The sequence below is a fragment of the Exophiala xenobiotica genome (assembly GCF_000835505.1).
Source record: "Exophiala xenobiotica strain CBS 118157 unplaced genomic scaffold supercont1.5, whole genome shotgun sequence".
Classification (NCBI taxonomy): Eukaryota; Fungi; Ascomycota; class Eurotiomycetes; order Chaetothyriales; family Herpotrichiellaceae; genus Exophiala; species Exophiala xenobiotica.
The window spans coordinates 2,775,088-2,794,065 of NW_013562490.1; the positions used below are offsets into that span (position 1 = coordinate 2,775,088).

Consider the following 18,978-nt stretch of genomic DNA (forward strand, 5'->3'; position numbering starts at 1 on the left):
CCTACTGTACTTCGTCCTTACACCTTAAATAGGCATTTTTTGCAAGCAGGACCACCTCCTGTAGATCCCCAAGATAAAGTGGACATGTTGACTCCGAGTCTTCAGGCATAGACGTGAGGAGACACTTGCAAGGAGCTCGGATCATCATCGACATCCAGATCACTTCGTGCGTCCTCGACCTCCTGCGTCTGCATTTGCATTTGCTCATGGACAATGACGACTTTGGTCATGGACCCTGCATCTCTTCACCCTTGTTGAGAGGCCGTGTGCGCCTGATCCGATACTCGGGGTAGTGCCTGAGTACTCGGTCTAGTTAAGACTGAGGAGGCCGTGGTGCCCCAGCCGAGGAGGCACAACCCACGACCACCATGGTCACCACGTCACTGCATGCGATATTTGAGACTGTGACACTAGGAGTCGTGGACCCCCGAAAGCACTGAATCTTAGGTGATCATCCTGAGATGGGGCCGTTGTGGTCATCGTGAGCTATGATGTAAGAAGGGTCGTACGGTACAGATACCCCATGCAGGACTTGAACATGGCATGTATCTCACTACCACGAGATCCAGGCGCAACAGACAATATTAATCCGCAAAACTCCAGCATAGTTGGAAAGCCTGTCACTGTATGGACCCGTTATAATCATTCAACTCGGTTGCGTCCCAAAGATCTGGGATTGTCAATTGCGCGAACGGATCCCATGGATCCCACATGCCAACACCATCCTGAAAGCCTCCAGCCAGACCGTCCAGTGCCACACCAATGCCAAGAGGCTCACTGGACGACGGCGGCGCCTGAGCAGCCATGACTGCACTCGTTGAGGTCTGCCGATCGATGTCCATGGCTTGCGACTGACCTGCTTCTGATGTCCTGGGAGGCTCGAAGCGCTGACTGGCTGTCGCGGGTGTCCTTCCATCGCGCGGTTGTCTCTGTTGCCGGACCGAAAGGTAACCTCTGTCACTGAGTTGCTGAATCATCCGGTCGCACTGGGAGAGACAGGTATCGCCCAAGTCCCACTGGGCCTCAGCTTTGGCTTTCCGCAGGTGGTCGACGAGGCTCTGAGCCCCTGATATGCATTCACTCGCCGTGTCGGCGTTCGCTGCTTCAAGACCACAGCGGAGTAATAAGATTGCCGCAGAGGTGAAATGGTACGCAGTGTACGGCATCCAGAACGCGTGCAAGTCGTTCCCGCGCAGGGACAAGGTGAAATCGACAATGCCCTGGGAGGCTCGACGGCACTGTAGCTGAACGTATCGGAAGGTCTCCGGGTTACTGTAATCATCCGACTTGACCGATTCTAGCAACAACACCCGACAGATACACATTTTGATGGCCAGAAATGACAGGTACAAATTCAAGGCGCCGGGCTGGTCCCTCTGGAACTCGAGGCTCTTCATGTTCAACGAGCGTGGCAGGCTATCCTCCCAGTCCTCCAATGACGCTTCTATCCGCTTCAGAGATCGAGCTTGGACTTCTCCATTGTTGCGCTTGATGTCGTAGATGAAAGGCAAGATATTTCCTAGAATTTCGGTCAATTGACATAGAGCTCGAAAACTCTGGGCACCCATGGTGCGCGGGCTAGAGATGCGACTGGAGTCTCCCTCGACAGCAACACTTCCTATGAGCAGAGCAGCCAAGTCTGGGACGGCGACATCGAACTGTCTCGGGTTTACATGTGGTGGAGTTCCATGTGCAAGGCTCGCCCTGGTGGAATAGATCAGCAAATCTTGCATGTCGAGCATCGCGTTGTGGTCAAGGGAACCATTCACATACCACCAGTCATGGATCAACACTCCCCACCAGGTCCGTATTCGAAGCGCCTTCTGCCGCTGGTCCAAATTCCATGCACTGGGATCCCGGTTCAGTCCCAGACTCTGAGATAAGGCGACGGCTCGACCAATGTTGTTAGCATTATATGTCATCGACGTCGTGGGTCGACCTGTCAGGTCCAATATGCAAGATAAGACTGTCGAGAATCCTGCGGCGAGGAATTCTTCATTCAACGCTTCAACAGTCTTGTTCCATATATATCGGACGTCAGGCCGATGTGGTCGAGTGGTTGCAAGCTCCTTCGAAACCGGCCAAGATATCATGGCACAGGCATATATCTCACAGACAAGGACATGGGGCAATTCTTTCTTTCGGTAAGACTCCAGCACCGTCCTCTCGTCTAGAATGGGAAAGGCAGGATGGAAAACCTGGAAAAAGCTAGCGATGAGTCAGGAGTTAGCAGATTATATCTCTTGCTTTGCATGCTGGGTGGCTCACAGATCAACAACATCACCGCCAACGGGTTCAAGCACTTTTTCAACCGACTCGTACTGTTGGAAGCCCGCGGATCCATTCCCTCTCGAGCTGCGTACACGCTGCCGGGGAACTTTCAGGTAGACGATGGGATTTCGCCAATCGCTTGAGTACACACTGTAAGGATTGGGCCTGGCATGGGATACTGGCATCCCCGCCGAAGGGGACATGTACTGCTCCAGGATCTGGACATCCGGAGCTGCCACAGGGCCGATTATATGTCCAGAGTGAGTCTGAGCAGATCGACGAGGAAAGGCGTCATCGTTCTCGCTCAAGCCAGCATCGTCGTGATGTGCTGAGCTGCCCCTTTGCGGGCCCATATCCATCTGCGTGTCATCGAAGACGAAGTTTGGGCGCTTGGGCGACGCAGGTGCTTGCCCTATCCCTCGCCGCCGAGGTTGTGGTTGAGCTGACCGCCGTGAGCGACGAGGTGGACGAGCTCCAGTGGCAACTTCCTTCGCACCATTACTAGTCAGCTTGCATTCAAGCCCATGTCGCCGGCAGAACCTGCACGCTTGATCGTCGATATTTCGGATGCAGCGGGTTTTCCGTCGTCGGCAAACCTCGCAAGCGGGATAGCGATGTGACCGGTATGGTCGCGATCCTTGCCCGTCTGGTGTCTGGCCCTGACCGCCATCTGGTGGTGTGGCCATGATTCGGATACTGGTATCGGTCAGTCGCTGGCCTCGTAAGGTCCCATTCTCAGTGGGATATCGGGCAAGATCCTATCTGCTATATACAATTTTCCCGAAGTCCGAAAGGGACAACTTCAGTTCTTGGCTTGGACGGAGCACGGACAAGTCCGGTTTTGCGGGTGCCGGAACGAGATTGGCACCTACACGGCTGTAGACTATTCGTTCCCCCGCAGACAGAGATTGAGAGATAGAGAGCGAAACCCGGGGGAAATACAATTCCTAGTGAGGTTCAAGCCTGCTTCGGGCGACTGTTACATTGAAGAATATGCATTCAACGCCAACTGTCCTCCGAGATGCGCATACAAAACGTTACTGCCGGCGGGTATTTCTTTGTTTCGAATCATGTCCATCATGCCTGCCAGACTCTTGCCCTCATACACTGGGTCGGTGATAAAGGCTTCCGTCGATGCACCAAACTTGATGGCATCGACAGTCTGTTTGTCGGGGATACCGTAGCAGCCGGCATGATACCTGTCGTCCAAAATAATGTCCTCTTCAGTAATGTCGCCTTCTTCGAGCCCAATCTTCACGCCTGTGGCCTTTGCGATACGGAGGACTTGGTCGAACGTCTGCTGAACCTTGGCCGATGCATCAATCCCAATGATTTTCCGTGGCTTCGACCCGTGCTTCTGTGCGAGCTTGAAGCCCGCCACCATTCCGGCCATGGTCGAACCGGTAACCGCACATACGATGATGGTGTCAAAGAAGACTCCGAGCTCCTTCTCCTGCTGCTCAACCTCGAACGCCCAGCGGGCGAACCCCAAGCCTCCTAGAGGGTGGTCGGAGGCCCCAGCAGGAATATAGTATGGTTTCTCTCCCCTGGCGGTGATATCTTTTATCAGATTTGCAAGAGTGTTCTTGTGCTCAATTCCGAATGGAGATGGGTCGAGATGGCAGTTGCCTCCCATCAAACGTGATAGCTGGATATTGCCGACCTCCGTGTACGCAGGATCATTCCAGTCCACCCACTTTTCCTGGACTGTAGCAGCTTTAAGGCCTAGTTTCGCAGCTACAGCAGTGACTTGTCGAGTGTGATTGGACTGGACACCCCCAATACTGGCGAGCGTGGTGCAGCCTTGGGACATGGCCTCTGGCGCAAAGTACTCGAGTTTACGCGTCTTGTTGCCGCCAAAAGCCAGGCCGGAATTGCAATCTTCTCTCTTTGCATAGACGTTGACTTCCCCACCCAGTGCTTGTGATATCCGTGGCAGCGCCTGAATCGGAGACGGGCCGAAAAGAAGAGACTCTCGAGGGATACTGGCAAATGGCTCTGGCAGCTGCAGCGCGGAGCTGGTATTTCCGTTCATTTGACTCATTGCTGATGCTGTAAGAAAGGTGAAGCCATTATCAACAAGGTCAAAACTTGTGCAAGGACACAGAATTATAGGTTAGGTGCATTGAGTTGCCTCCTCTGCATGATTGCGGACAAATGGCGGCGGAGCGGGAAACACCGAGATGTCCCAGCTTCACCGACAGCCGGTCCATGAACACCCGGCCAACAACCATAACTCTACTGTGGGAGACAAGCCAGCGTGGGTGTGTGGGCCAGAAGCTGTATCCTAGGTAGACTAGTCAACGCCAGATTCAAGGACATCCCAGGATATCGTCTAGGCCTCCGATCGGGAAACAGATCAGTCTCCCAAGATTTCCGATAACAGGGGCCCGCCCAACAGCAAAGAGCGACATTTCTGGGCGTTTTTTGACTGCCCCAGCCATTCCACATTGTTGCATAAGAGCCCAATGTATGGGGGTTATCGACTATCAGGTGCGATGATATTCGCTGTCTGCGATATCTTATCTCTGTCGTTTCTCGTTAAATTGGCCGTCGTGGGCATCTGCATAGGGGAGACTAAGCCGCCCTTCATTGAGTATATGATCCCTTCGGCGGACCCATCCAAGCACTGTCTGAAGATACATTTCCTTCCATAGTCGTTTACGTAACTCGACTCAGCCAGGCCAGACCCATCCTTCCTTCTCAAGTCCCATCTGACCAGGTTACTGTTGGAACCCAGTCAAGAGAGCCGTGACATGGACAAGAGCATGGCATCGACCAAGCCTGAGGACTTCTCGGTGCATTGTGCGACGAAAGATGACATTGCCACAGGCGAGGTCGTAGACCTTGACGAGGCCGAGATCTTCCTCAGAGATAACAACTTCTCGAGTGGCTATATCAAAGAACTCCTCGCAGACAAAAGACTGAACAGACAACTGGTGCGAAAGATCGACCGCATCCTGCTGCCACTGTTGGCAGGCACCTACGTCCTCCAATATATTGACAAGCAGGCGCTTTCGTACTCGGCCGTCTTTGATCTCTTCACCGATACCGGCACCACGCAGGATGAATACAGCTGGCTTGCCAGCATCTTTTACTTCGCGTACCTCGTTGCTGAGTACCCATGGACATTTCTGGCCCAGAAGACTCGAATGGCCAAGGTGGTCGCAGGTTGCATCATCTCATGGGGAGCCATCCTCATGATTACAGCTGCTAGCCACAATTTCACTGGCCTCGCTATCTGTCGTTTCCTGTTGGGTGTCTTTGAAGCTCCAATCACTCCTTGCTTCATGCTCATTGTCTCAATGTGGTATGTCGACGTCGCTTAGCACACATCCTGGTGCGGGAAGAACATTGGCTAAAACCACATGTCTGTGCAGGTACACTCGGCAAGAGCAACCGTTTCGCGCGGGCGTTTTCTACTGCTGCAACGGCGTGGGATCCATGCTGGGTGGGATTTTCAGCTATGCAATTGGTCAAATCGATACCTTTCCAGTATGGAAGGCCGTCTTCTTGATCTGTGGCGGGATCACCGTACTCTGGGGAATACTCGTTCTCTTCCTCCTCCCTGACACTATCCTGTCGGCCAAAAAATTCTCTATCCAAGACAAAGCAGTCCTTGTCGCTCGAGGCAAGCAGAGTCGAACCGGCATCCTCAACAGGCACGTGAAATGGTATCAGATTCGTGAAGCACTTCTGGACCCACAGGTGTTGTTATTGACGCTGTTCATGCTGCTAAACGAAGTGATGAACGGCGGTATCGCGAATTTCGGAAAACTCATCATTAAAGGACTCGTGCATGATCCGCTCAAGACCACCGCGTTGGGTATTCCTCAAGGAGCGTTTCAGGTCTTCTGGATCCTTTCAGGCACTTACCTTGCCTCCAAAGTCCGCAATTTCCGGACCATCGTCATGGCGCTTTATCTGATCCCGACCATCCTGGGAATATGTCTCATCTGGAAATTGAACCGTGACCAACACCTCGTTGGTGTCCTGTTCGGCTACTATATGGTCGCGTCATATGTCGCATCTCTTGTCGTCGCACTGCAGATGCCTGGCGCAAACCTCGGTGGTTACACCAAGCGAGCAACTGGAACGGCTGTTGTCTTTTTGGCTTATTGCGCCGGCAACATCATAGGACCTCACGCTTTTCTGTCAGAGGAAGCCCCAACATATCCTACAGGTTGTAAAGTGATCCTGGCATGCTCAGCAACGCAAGCCGTCGTGGCTTTCGCTTTGAGAATGCTTTTGATCCATCGAAACAAACAACGTGATGCTGCTACCGTTGCCACAAATGGTATGGGAGTCACACAGGACGCAACCGATGAGATAGCCGCTGATCTGACGGACTTCGAGGTATGTTGACCAGGTGGCCATTTGTCACTAGCCTAAACTGATCTCACTCTTTCCACTAGAACCCGAACTTCAGATATGTCCTCTGATATGATTCTGATTGATGAATTTACCCGCAAAGGGGCGAGATGGACATGTGGATACAAATTCTGCAGATGAGTTCCGCGAAGCAATTTTTCTCGCTTTGATGATGAAGGGATGCTGGACAGGAAGCCTGATTTGATAGTTGGTTAAAGAAGCAATCCATTTCTACCACAATCGAAACGCAGCAGAAGCTCCTTCGTATACTGTACCCTATTTGATCGCTCAACCTTGCTGTAGCATATCAGGGGATGTCGACATGGTGGTATGAAGTAGAAGTAGGAATTTGATGCCTGGAAAAGACGTTGTCGTTGCTATAATAATAAGCCGCGGAGAATTATTCTTCCGCAACTTGGGCACTTTCAGTGAACTCTCAAACCGTGTCGCAAGCACTTTGTGAATGACAACACCATAATGCCTGCGATTGTTACGACATAGATAAATCGACAGATTGGCCAGCATGGTCGGTGGAGGTGGCAAAGACGGACAAGAAGGACCACCATGGCATCAGCAGTCGCCTCCGCCATTCGACCTGGCCTGCGCGACAGACAGCAATCCGGTTCACCTCATACTCCGAGCCGCTACATCTCCTCCGTCCAGTCCTCTCCAGGTTCTTCGTTTTTCCGCGCCGAAGAGGACCCTGTCATCATCGAGCTCAACCCTCGCGAATTGAGTGCAGGCTTCCAAGGCGAGAGTGGCCCGCAATGTACGATCCAGTTCACACCTCAGAATTCTCGGCGAGTAGGAGACTATCGTACATACTTGCCAGACTACAGGAGGAAGGAGAAGGATATACAAACAACAAGCAAGGACTATGAGCTGTGGAGGAGCGATCTCCAAGACGTAGACTTGGGTTTGCTGGAGGACAAGCTAGAACGGGCAGTCAGAGAAGCATACAACAAGCATCTCCTCGTCGGTGCTGGTAACGCGCGACTGGTCCTGGTTCTGCCGTCTCTTGTTCCACATCCTGTTCTATCGACAGTGCTCACCCTGTTGTTTGAACGCTGGAAGTATTCCTCCATCACTCTTCTCCCTGAGCCCACCATGACCATCGCTGCGGCTGGCTTACGTTCGGGTCTGATCGTCGATATTGGTTGGGAGGAAACGGTCATCACGGCCATCTATGAGTACCGGGAAGTGCGAGTCCGTCGGACTGTCCGTGCTATGAAGGATCTCACAGTCAAGATCGGGGCATTGCTAGATACGATCAGGAAAGAACAGAGCGACTCGGTTCGGGGAACTCTTTTGCTGGATTTCGACTTCGTTGAGGAGTTTGTCGAACGTGCTGGTGCATGCCATGCGCTGATGCGAGACGTGGATAGCGACCGGACTGCGAGAACGGACGCATTGGGCTTCGAAGACAAACCCACGACCAATTCAGGCAGCGACTTTGATACGGACCTTGTGATCGATTGGCCTACAGATATGTCATATTCGCCCGTTTCGATATCCCGAGCGGCACTTCATCAGGCGTGCTTGGAACGTTTGGTCGGATTGCAAAACGAGGATCATCCGGACGACCATGAACAATCGATTAGCCAGCTTCTGTATCGAACACTCCTTTCTCTGTCCGCAGATGTGCGCAGCATTTGCATGCCCAGGGTAGTCTTTACCGGGCGCGGCTCGAGAGTGGCTGGCCTAACCAAGACCATACTCGATGCCACCAATTCCATCATCAAACAGCATGGTTGGACGGCTGTCAGGGGTACACATTTCAATGCGAAGAGAAGTGGGTTGACAGAGCTCGCTCAGGGTAGAGCTTTACCGGCCGATGCTCGACATGATGCCACGACGCCGGTTGTTGAAGACTTCGTGGAGGAACGTTTGTACAAACAGAAGTCAAAGGATGCATCACCTTTTGTGCCTGTCGCTCTTCGACAAGTGGAATCTCTAGGACCTTGGGCAGGTGCAAGTCTTGTATCCAGTCTGAAAGCGAAGTCATTAGTCGAAATTGACAGAGAGAGGTTCCTCTCGCACGGACTGGCAGGGGCACACCGTGATCTCGACATCAATGTCACTTCCCAACGATTGACGACTGCGAAAAGTAGTGAAAGGACCAGCTGGACTTTGGCAGGATGGGCATGATAGGCGCCTTCTTTTAGAATGGCCCTTGCCATATCATTGATATCCAGGAGCTCGCTTTCCGCGAGGAGAAGTCGCCCCTCGTTCTTCTTGTCAACCTGGCGATCGCGATCAGTCTGATTGACTTCACCTCTTCCAGGATTACATATGATTTGAGTATCACAATCCGTTCGCTTTATCCAAATTTTGGTTCTTATTCACATCTTGGAATATCATCAAACAGAACAGCAAACAACCTGCATCTTATTGTATGTCATAGAACTCGTTTCGTCCAGCATCAGATGGCGACCATACTGGACAGGGGATGTGGCTGTGTGCGGGCCGTTGTCGGACTCTTCACGGCAACCAACTGGCGATGGTTCAAGGATAATGGTGACAAGTCGGATCAGAGGACCAAGAAGAACGGACGACTCCTCCTACGTCGACGGGGAAAGAAAGGGCCTCCAGCAAGGCGGACTGCTCTCCTAGAGACGATCTACGAAGAGCATGAATCTTCCGAGGTCAGTGGTCCCTGAACACCGCCTTACCTGTTGAACCTTGCTGACAATGAGTGAATAGAGTGATCGATCATATGCTAGCGCGGTTGAACATCAAAACCCTACCTCTGCTGCTTGCACCGTGCCACGACTTTCACAACAGTCCCAAATCACTCCTGGTCCATCCTCAAGCACGCAAACACCAGAAATTGCGCCCAAAGACACCTCCGTTGCTCCAGAAGAACCAAACAAAGACAAACCTGTCCAGGAAGAGACTAACTCATCTACACCCATGAACGAGCCGGATAATGTGGAAGAAGCTGCTCAAACTGCTATCTCCACTTGGAGAGAGGAAATCTCGGATGGCGTTGTCAAACCTCCACAAGACAATGACGGCTCATCGTCCGTGAAGAATACTCCGGCTGACCCCAAAGGCAAGGGAAAGGCATTTGATGTCGAAACAGTCTCTCGTTCACAGAGTCAGCAAAGTGCGGTTAGCGACCATGTCAAAACCAAGAACGGCCTCGAGGGTCAGCTCAATCGTCATCTTGGCCAGCTCGATCGTATTCGTCGCGTCGTTGGGCTGTTGAATAACGAAATTCAAGGGTTGGATGGGCAATTGGCTGCTAAGAGACGTCTGCACCGTGAAGATCCTGTCTTGCTAGGTCACCTGCAGACGGAGATCGAGTTCCTTCGTGGATGTCGCAACACTTGTAAGTTTGACACCTTCCGCCTTCGTTGTTGGGCTTCTTGCCCTGGACTCCTTTCTTTGCCTCATGTACTCGTCTCTGCGGACAGCGCTGACACCTTCGATTACAGATGTCCCCATCGTCGGATACCATCACGACCAAATCCAACGCATTGCCGATGAAAGAGCAGACTTGGACAAGAGCCAGGGCCAGGAGTGTACCGTTTACCATTCGTACCTCGGTCGCATCAAGCATGTTGAATGGTTGAAAGCATTTTCCTATTAGACAAAAGCCAAGGATGCAGTTGCTCTGATGGGATCGAATCATATGGCGATTGTGAATGGAAGCGTGGAAAGTGAGAGTGATTCTTGACGTGGCGATCATTGGACTCTTGGTATGGTGACCATTGGACTCTTGATATGGTGATCATTGGGCTCCTGACGTGGCGGATCATTGGTGTGATTGATCCTGGATATCAGCATTTCTAGGTCAGGAAATGATTGGTACTGAATTTTGCACACGAAGATATCAGACTGGTAAATCAGACCTGAACATCTTGAGACCAGAGATGTCACTGGGCACTCGGAGCTTCAGAGGCTCCTTCGCATTGAGGTGGCCATCACTCTCGTTGATCGAAGCTTCCAAATCACAACAACCCTCCATCAGCCTCGTTCGATTCAAGGATGTAAGAATCCCTGCGATGCAACCCTTACATGCCGAGCTTCTGGACAACCAAGTGTCATCCGACTTCTAACACGATACTTTTTTAAGATGACTAGACTTGTGGAACACTGATCCGAGCAGTAGGCTAATTACTTGATCACTGATGAACACCGTTTCGTCATGATGAGCTGAAGTTGCCACGTTTCTGTTATAAACTGCTACGCCTCGATGCCCAAACTCCTGCATCTCGCTCTGAAATCATCCATACCAACATATGCCCCACAAACCCTGCGCTTGCCCTCGAAGCCCAGTCGGCCATGCAGGACGCGCCAATTATCGAAAATCACCGGCTCACCAGGCTGCAGCTTCACTGTGATCAAGAACTCCGGACTTTCCAGGATCCTGGCCCACTCGCGGGCTGCGGCATACCAATTCTTTAGCGCCGTGTGGTTGGGGAAACTCGGCGTGCTCGGCGCCATGCGGTCGAGGTTGTTCCAGCGGATCTGCACGAGTGTCGAGGGGGATGGAGAGGTGATGGACGGGTTTGGCGAAGAGTGGTTGAGAACAGGGTAGCCCTGCAGGCTGGATGCAGTGTTGAAGAAGGAGCCTTCGGGGGCGCCGAGCGCGGCGGACGTGACGGGGTAGGTTGCCAGAGACCGGTAGTGTTGCGGATGATGGGTGTACAGGTACGAGGCGGCCGCGAAGCCGTCGACGAATGTGGATTCACCTCCTTGTCCCGGTTCAGTGGGATTGGCAAGCGAGGTGTGTGAGAGGAGGTGGAAGAGTTGCAGGCCCGCTGGGTCGGTGAAGTAGGTTGTGTCGGTGTGGGGAGGGAGCGGGTCGTTTGTGTATGCGGTGTCTATGGGGTTGACTTCGCTGGTGAAGTCCCAGAAGCCGCCGTAGTGGGTGGCGCGGATGTGCGAGATGCGTTCTATGAGTGATTGGGTTGCGGAGGGGTCGGACGGCGTGGACGGGATGAAGCATAGGCCTGATGTGTGGATGGCGGAGAGGAAGGATTTCAGACCTGCACCCGAGCCTGTCGTCGTCTCATCAGAAGAAGTGGACATGATGGCCTCGTAAGGGACGCGCGGGACGGGGTCGGAGGGAGTGGTAGCGGTCCAGCGGCGGGATGGCGTGTTGCCACGGCTGGTGGTATTTGAGGAGGGCTTGAATTGGGTGAATGGTGGGTGCGTCTCGAGCCAAGACCAGGAGTATAGGCTGGTGTGTTGGGCTGGCGCTGGCCAGGTGATTTGAAGACCGTCGGGCGTCGTTTCGATGTTGGACACTTTGATTTCCGGGTCGATGGTAAATGTATCGAGTTGGCGCTGGTGGGTGCTGGGATGTTGGCATTCGGCGCAGGGGCAGTGGTCACGCAGCCAGAAAGATGGATAGCGCATGGCGGTCCCGTTGAAGTCGATCAGGACTTCTTGGTTGGCCATGTCGTTGACCAAGGCCCGTGGTGTCGAGGACATTGCTGATGAGAGGTGGCGGGATTGAGATTGGGATGGGGAAAGCGGTGAGCGGCGCCATGATGGATGGATTCCTCGCGGTGCGTATGGCTGCACACTCGTGCTCCGCCTAGCAGTGAGGTCTCTTGAAGATCTTTGTAGGGGCGTTTGTGCTTGACTGGCGAAGTATCTGAAGCCCTGTACATCGCAGCGTGAACGGGCTTTATGGGGGACTCGGAGAGGAGTTGTAGATGTTCGGAGCTTCATTTCCTTGGAATAAAGCAATGGCAGAATGACCAACTTGTTGTACTGGATCCAAGTGTAGTCGCCAGATGTTCGCAGTCCTCTAGCACTGTGCGTATTCTGATTTGCTGTTAATGGGATTGTGCTGGAGGAGCATACCTAGTGAAAGAGAAGATGGTTGCTGCAAGGCCTTCGAGCGAGTTCGGAGAATAAGGGTATCGGCCAAGATTTGACTTACTGTCCAATCATATAACAAGATTGACAGCCTTGTCTTTTCACGTGCTCTCTGCCCAGCCTCGTGCGGGGAAATGGCACCCTCCGCGTGACCCTCGTATCAGAGCCATCTCGCCATGTCTGATTGGCCACTTCGATAGCAATATCACCATCATTCACCTTGACTCATCGACGCGGGAACGTCGATTTCCTCGGACGAGGTGTAAGCCACTGGACTGTTATTAGTCGACTCCCGCGCTCTCATATGTAGCTGAGTCGCGAAAGCTTAAGATCCTTCCATTCCTCAGCGCAGTCTACTTGATCGATCTCAAGACCGCCAGGAAACATCATATCATCTCTTGTTATTGTCCCTGTTAGAACAGGACGTGAATGCACCATGTTCGAGACTGAACATGGTCGTTGGCAAGCGGTGCAGACACGGTCAAAGTCCGCAGACTCGGCATTCGTATACGCCGTCACCACCACCAGGATATTCTGCAGGCCGACATGTCCGGCACGCCTGGCTCGCCGAGCGAACGTCAAGTTCTATGACACCTCGATCAAAGCGACTGCAGCCGGTTTCAGACCCTGCAAGCGCTGCATGCCTGATCAAGTCCACCTTGAGGGTAGCGTCATTACCAAACCGCAGAAGGAAATCGTGAAGAAGGCCTGCGATTATATCAAGAAGACCAACGGCAATACCACGCTCAAGGAGATTGCTGGGAATGTTGGTATTTCGGCCAGATATCTGCATGGGATATTCAAAGATATAACTGGGTTGACGCCTGCAGTGTATGCGGCCAGGATCAAGAGCGAAGGCCTCGAAGGAGGTCCCGAGGCCACATCCCAAGAACAAAGCCCTCAATCATTTGGTATCATCTCCAATTGCAGTCTTTCTGGGAATGACTGGGCCGGCCGGTCCGAGGACAGCGATGTTCTGCAAGCAGACGCCGATACCAATCTCGATTTCTACACCTCTGTTGCCTCTTATGAAGCAGCAGAGGAACAGCTGAGATGTCTCGAAACGCAGAATGATCTTCTTTGGAACAGCGACCACGCAATCACGTGGCAGTTGGGGCTCTCACCGAACGAGCAATCTGATCTGTCAATGGGTGACGACTATTTTGGACCGTATATGCCGGTGATTCAGCAACAGCAACTTGATGGCGTGGAAAATCGGGAATGGGGCATTGGAACCGTCAAAGGGGCGTTGGATATATCTGCATTTCATTGGACTGATATCGACGACTGGTCATGTCTTGTTTCGAGGTAAACACAAGCCGTACGTAGCAGAATGTCCTTGAAAGTCCTGGTGGTGCAAGGAAGTAGTTCTTACCAGGTATCTACCTTATCCAGACCCTTGCGCCTTCAGGTTTGTTCAGCCTTGTTCAGCCTCGGTCCTCAGCCTCGCCATTCCAGGATGCGGAGGTCTGTTCCGGATACCTTTCTCCATGAAGCGATAACATATCCATCTCCTCAAAAAATGTCAGATATCTCCAAGAGATCAAGAAGACGCCGGAGATACGCCTGTTGAAGGTGCCAGAAGTACTGAAACAGCGGGTACCTACCTTGGGTAAAGGTCACTGCAGGTCACTGCCCACTCGCAAGTAATATCCAGCTTCATCATTACATCATGCATACTGGGCCATTGAACAGCTATGATGTCGCCATGCATCATCCTTTATGTCTCTCGCAAGTCAAGCTGCGTCTTTGAGAGCTTCACTCCTCAATTACCTCGTACCACTCTCAGCTGTCCATCATCGTGATCCACCAACCGAACACTTGAACCTTCACAAAACCTGGTAATACTAGTCCCTAATCAACTCACACAACGACCCAGCACAATGTCTTCTTCACTGCTGTTCCGTCGCCTAGCCCTACGTCCGTCCACCTTCGCCCTTGCTCGGGCACCTCTCTATCGCCAAACATACGCTACAACCACGAAAGGCGACACTCAATCCGCCACAAGCCTCGGCACTCCATCCCCCAAGCCTAGCGATAGCCAGGCTGAAGGCAGTATCAAGTCGAAGAGAGCTACAGATAGGCCTCAAGGACAGGAGAGCGGCAGCAGCGTTGCGCAGCCCGTGAGCCAAAAATCGGAAGGATGGGACGAGGAAGGAGATGCTCCAGTCAAGAGAGACCCCAGCAAGCCTGCTGAGCAGAAGAGAAAGGAGGTCGAAAAGGAGGGACAGACGCCATTGGATGCTGCTGATAAGTAAGGAGGCAACCAAGATAGAAGGACGAGAGAGGGCCGTCTCGGGGACGCAATGCCGACGAAGTGAAAGAATCCAGGCCATTGTACAAAACCTGTCGTCGAGTTACTCTCGAAAACCTCAATGCATATTGCTGCCCCTTTCCACTTGCTTGTCTGGCTTCAGGCTCTTTCAAATCCCACGGCCGTCAATCACACTGATTCGAGAAGACTATCGACATGTCTTGTTCCGCCATCATGGCCGATCGAATGGGGATCTCTTTGTCTGATCGCCTAGGGATAAAGGGATCCCCATTCGATTGGCCATGATGTACGTTTTTTTGGCAGACAGTGCCATTGTTCGAACGTTGAAGATTCTTTGTTCAGCTCAAGATAGGCAGCGGTTGCTATTAATACCAGAAAGGTCCAAATCCAATGCAGCGTGACCATAACAATGCATGATATATGATCGCATTTGAAAACAAGTGACCCTGAGCACTGCAGAAAGAACTGTTCTACTAGTATTTTGTACTCAAACATGAGCGTGTCGACCTCAGCATCTCCCATGACAGCAGAAATCGAAGTCTTCCATCCCGCACGCAAGGACGCTGGCGTCCGTTCCCGAGCAGCCTCACCAGCGAAACTCAAGCGAATGCAGAGCATTCCAGAAGAGCCTGTGGAAAGTGCCGAGCCACTGAAACTGGAACTGGAACCAGACGATGATCCTCCCTGTGGCGGAACATGTGCCCTTCAGCCAGAAGTGGCACCTGGACAACAGTCCGAGCAGGTCCTCGAGTATGTCGCCAAGATAAGAGATGCCATCAAGTCGCAAGGCGAGCGATTGCAGGAGGAGACGATCGAAACGCGCGAGCAAGAAGAGGACAAGGCGGAAGCTGGATTGGACAGCAAGGGCAACACAGAGAGCAAGCGCGAGAGTGTCCTCCTCGTTGTGTCGACTCGAACCAAGAACGCGATGTCTGGACTCAAGGCCAAGGGAGCCAAGCAGCGCGAGAGTATGGTCCTTGCGGCGTCGACGAAGACGAAGGACGCTCTGGCTGGACTTCAGACCGTGGGAGGAAGGATGTCGACGCTGCTTTCTCTCCGCCGCAGTGGTGGCCTCAGCCAGCGAAATTCGCCGAGGCCAGTCAGTCCGAAGATTTCGTCACATCTCCTCCAAGCGGGCCCGCATGTCAAACAGAAAGAGAATGATTCCGGGTTGGAGACCGAGTCCTTGACAGACGTGGAGGACGGCGAAGAGATGGCTCTCTTACCCGAGGGTCCGAGTTCAACTTCTTCGCTGAGATCCGAAAGAGAATATAAGTATCAAGCGCTGCAGAAGTCACGATTCTGCCGGAATGTCGACATAGCGCGTGGACGAGTCAACCATGCTAAGTCTGCTGCAAAGGATCTGTTGAGCGTGCGTCGTAGACCAGGCGGATGGTCCAAGTTGAAGAGCCAAGCTGCAGACGAATGTTAGGTCGAGTCTGATCGGGGCGAAACACGCTGCTGGTCAGCGTCAGAATATAGGGGAATCCAAGAGGTGTGTCAGGAATAGAAGCAATGCAATTCGAGACGTCTAGTCGTCTTGCGGAAGCTGATCTACCTTGCCAGCGTTCAAGTTGTTCCATATCTTTAGCCGCATTCATGAGCGCATGATGGCTGAGGCTGAGATGAGAAAGTCGGGGGTTAGGAACATCGATTTCTATGCCGAAGTCGTCGCTAGCAACACCTTGAAATCGAACCCGAAAAAGCACAGTGGTTGTGGTCTTCTGCCCTTCATCATTTAGCTGACTCCGGATTTCGCTGCTTGCGCTGCCTTCAGCGCAGAACGACGGCCAAAGAGATCAGAGGCGTCATCCCATATATGCCCTATGCAAGTGAAACCCATTAGCGACCACCTCATTCGCCATGATCCACGCACTGTGAATACCTACTGCGAGAAATCTTGCAATGACCATCTTCTCGTTTGCTTCTGTCCTCGACACGTCGGCCAGAGCCATCAACTTCAATGCAGTTGAACCGACAGGCATGAGCATCATCGTGAACCAGAGCATTGGATCCTTTGCCAGAAGGGTGGTTCTCGTTGCAACCACCCAAATGAGAGGAATGCTGATCCTATATCGACCTCCCTTAGCAGAAAACACCCACTATCGCCGATGGGACTTACGCTGGCCACAGAATGAAACGAAAGATTGCTGTCAAGAGCAGTGGACCCCACGACAGGCTTCCTGTGTCTTCGTGTCTTTTCTCCTTCCTCAAGCTCACACTCAATTTTACTCCGACGATCACCATTTGCAAAGACACGAACAGCTGACCCATGCGCTTGACACTCTCCGTGATCCAGGCAGTGAAATAGCCGCCGTGATCTGTCTCTGCGAAGAACAACCGGTGCAGCGGTGGTATCAAGCCAATAATAGCACCTATAATGCCTCCCACCAGAGGTGGAGTAAGGAACCGATAGATAGACATGATAACTCGCCTTAACGGCTCCGGTAAGCTGCGAACCATGCGTCGACTGAAACTGCTGATGCTGTTGCGGATGCGATATACTTGGTGATTGATGTGGTCTGGAAGCAGTGACGTACGGTTGCTTCCCGAGTCTGGTGCTTGGTCCTCCTGTCCATCACCCTGAGTCTGATCTTCCGGATCGTCTTGATTTCCGGAATGCGCCTCGTCTTGCCAATGAACATTCGGCGCTTGATTCGGCGCGTCTTCTTCATGCCCTTTGAGTTGGGATGGACCGGCTCCGAAGGTCATTGTGTTGGACACCACCGCAGAGATCAGGAAGTAAGATTTCGCCCTGTCCAGCGCGTCGGACTCCGTGTCGTTGGGACCTGCCAAAAGAGGCGCGAGCACGCCCGTCGTGGCCAGAGACTGGACGAGCAGCAAAGGGAATGCAGAGGTGTTATTGAAAGTGATTGCTCCCACGACCCAGCGTGGCATCCTGCATACATGAGTCACAGCACGGGCGACTGCCAGGGAGAACAGCTGGTGAATAAGTGCCCAGACTAGTTAGATTTGTTGTTGGTTCTACCTCTATGCTTGTATGTGGTCGACATTCATTGGTAAGGACGCGGATTGGGGACGGACGGGTCTATCCACGTACCGAGGACCGGGATATAGGTGAGGATGTTGCTCAAGTGCAATTGAGATCCCAAATTGGTGATCAGCAATGCTGGCATGAACATGTTCACCGAGGTTCTGCTGATCTGTCTCGCAGCCGAGAGCTCCATGAGGTTACACTGTGAGGCCAGCAAGCCGTAGAATATCGTCAATAGTACGCAGATGGAAGCCTGTATGGCACCCGCGAAGGGCAGCAGTAAGCTTATCGCGCCTCCAGCCATTACAGTGTGTTGGTCGAATGCGAGGTCCGAAGTTTTGCAGTGTTGCTTGCGCATGCAATACTAGTAGTGATCCGTGGCTGGGTATGAAGCAGCCTTGTGGCATAAGGTAGTCAGGTGAGCCCTCTCTGTGAGCTTGGAAGTTGCGACAGTTGTTCAACGACAGCTACCAGGATTTGGACTTCGCTCGCGACTTGCGTGCCTCTCCTATCAGGCCTGTATTTATGGGGGTTTCGCTTATCTTGTTTGGCGCAACCGGCAGTGATGCAAAAACGGCGACACGCCCAGGACTGCATGATGTAAGCGAGAAATCGACCGCAGAAAGTTACGGGCCTGTGGTGTCGCTACCACAGGCAAGGCAGGAGTAACGAGTATCTACTGGCGGGGGCTGCCGGGTAGTTCTCGAATGACTGTTACGAGGCCAGAGTCAGTACACGAGGCACTTGTATGATCGCCGATAGTGACAAGGATCAACGATGCCTTTCTACCCGTAGCAAGGTCGGGGAGAGCACGGGAACAAGCATCATAAGCTCCCCATAGTGGCAGAATGTTCTCATCCGCGCTGGACCTCATACTAGTAATGGTTGCAGACCCTGAAGTCATATGCAGATCTCCAAGAGGTGAAGGTCGAAGCCATGCCGGCATCCGGAAAGGTTTCCCAACCCCTGATTGGGCCTTCCAACGACATATTCCAACGTCGCTCCCAGTGTCACAGATAGTGGTCCGCCAAAGGTAGCATCAGTAGCAAAAGCCTTGGCCGGACTTTTCAGAGGCTTAGCAGGGTCAAGCTTCTGAGAAAGGGCGATGCAGATTTCGCCGCATGACTCCGACTGCTAAGAAGCCCGGCAATCAAAGCACTTCTCGGTAGCGTCAGCTTTCCGTCTTGTCCGTCAGGGTGGTTGTACACTTTTAGGACCACGGTCGCTC

The 18,978-nt window shown here is 52.6% G+C and overlaps 9 protein-coding genes across 9 annotated transcripts; 6 read left to right on the top strand and 3 right to left on the bottom strand.

The window, feature by feature from the left end:
- Positions 1-549: 549 nt before the first annotated feature.
- PV05_08815 (1-aminocyclopropane-1-carboxylate deaminase) lies at positions 550-4,334 on the bottom strand. Its single transcript, XM_013458356.1, has 4 exons — positions 3,255-4,334; positions 2,269-2,967; positions 1,774-2,208; positions 550-1,704 (listed from the first exon to the last, which is right to left on the bottom strand). The coding sequence occupies exons 1-4, from the start codon at positions 4,313-4,315 to the stop codon at positions 621-623; spliced, it is 3,279 nt and encodes a 1,092-aa protein (XP_013313810.1). The 5' UTR covers positions 4,316-4,334; the 3' UTR covers positions 550-620.
- Positions 4,335-5,027: 693 nt separating this feature from the next.
- Positions 5,028-6,713, top strand: PV05_08816 (uncharacterized protein; the record flags this gene model as incomplete). Its single annotated transcript, XM_013458357.1, has 3 exons — positions 5,028-5,581; positions 5,652-6,627; positions 6,687-6,713. The coding sequence occupies 3 exons, from the start codon at positions 5,028-5,030 to the stop codon at positions 6,711-6,713; spliced, it is 1,557 nt and encodes a 518-aa protein (XP_013313811.1).
- Positions 6,714-7,206: 493 nt separating this feature from the next.
- On the top strand, positions 7,207-8,790 carry PV05_08817 (uncharacterized protein; the record flags this gene model as incomplete). The annotated part of the gene is made up of 1 exon (XM_013458358.1): positions 7,207-8,790. One exon carries the CDS (start codon positions 7,207-7,209, stop codon positions 8,788-8,790), a length of 1,584 nt encoding a protein of 527 aa, XP_013313812.1.
- Positions 8,791-9,068: 278 nt separating this feature from the next.
- On the top strand, positions 9,069-10,237 carry PV05_08818 (uncharacterized protein; the record flags this gene model as incomplete). The annotated part of the gene is made up of 3 exons (XM_013458359.1): positions 9,069-9,287; positions 9,346-9,976; positions 10,083-10,237. 3 exons carry the CDS (start codon positions 9,069-9,071, stop codon positions 10,235-10,237), a joined length of 1,005 nt encoding a protein of 334 aa, XP_013313813.1.
- Positions 10,238-10,588: 351 nt separating this feature from the next.
- PV05_08819 (trimethyllysine dioxygenase) lies at positions 10,589-12,464 on the bottom strand. Its single transcript, XM_013458360.1, has one exon. It carries the CDS (start codon positions 12,328-12,330, stop codon positions 10,834-10,836), a length of 1,497 nt encoding a protein of 498 aa, XP_013313814.1. The 5' UTR covers positions 12,331-12,464; the 3' UTR covers positions 10,589-10,833.
- A 240-nt stretch (positions 12,465-12,704) lies between these two features.
- Positions 12,705-13,897, top strand: PV05_08820 (uncharacterized protein). Its single transcript, XM_013458361.1, has one exon. It carries the CDS (start codon positions 12,917-12,919, stop codon positions 13,790-13,792), a length of 876 nt encoding a protein of 291 aa, XP_013313815.1. The 5' UTR covers positions 12,705-12,916; the 3' UTR covers positions 13,793-13,897.
- Positions 13,898-14,363: 466 nt separating this feature from the next.
- On the top strand, positions 14,364-14,738 carry PV05_08821 (uncharacterized protein; the record flags this gene model as incomplete). The annotated part of the gene is made up of 1 exon (XM_013458362.1): positions 14,364-14,738. The coding sequence occupies one exon, from the start codon at positions 14,364-14,366 to the stop codon at positions 14,736-14,738; it is 375 nt and encodes a 124-aa protein (XP_013313816.1).
- A 510-nt stretch (positions 14,739-15,248) lies between these two features.
- On the top strand, positions 15,249-16,187 carry PV05_08822 (uncharacterized protein; the record flags this gene model as incomplete). Its single annotated transcript, XM_013458363.1, has 1 exon — positions 15,249-16,187. The coding sequence occupies one exon, from the start codon at positions 15,249-15,251 to the stop codon at positions 16,185-16,187; it is 939 nt and encodes a 312-aa protein (XP_013313817.1).
- A 306-nt stretch (positions 16,188-16,493) lies between these two features.
- PV05_08823 (uncharacterized protein) lies at positions 16,494-18,054 on the bottom strand (the record flags this gene model as incomplete). The annotated part of the gene is made up of 4 exons (XM_013458364.1): positions 16,494-16,579; positions 16,641-16,825; positions 16,878-17,718; positions 17,817-18,054. The coding sequence occupies 4 exons, from the start codon at positions 18,052-18,054 to the stop codon at positions 16,494-16,496; spliced, it is 1,350 nt and encodes a 449-aa protein (XP_013313818.1).
- Positions 18,055-18,978: the final 924 nt, after the last annotated feature.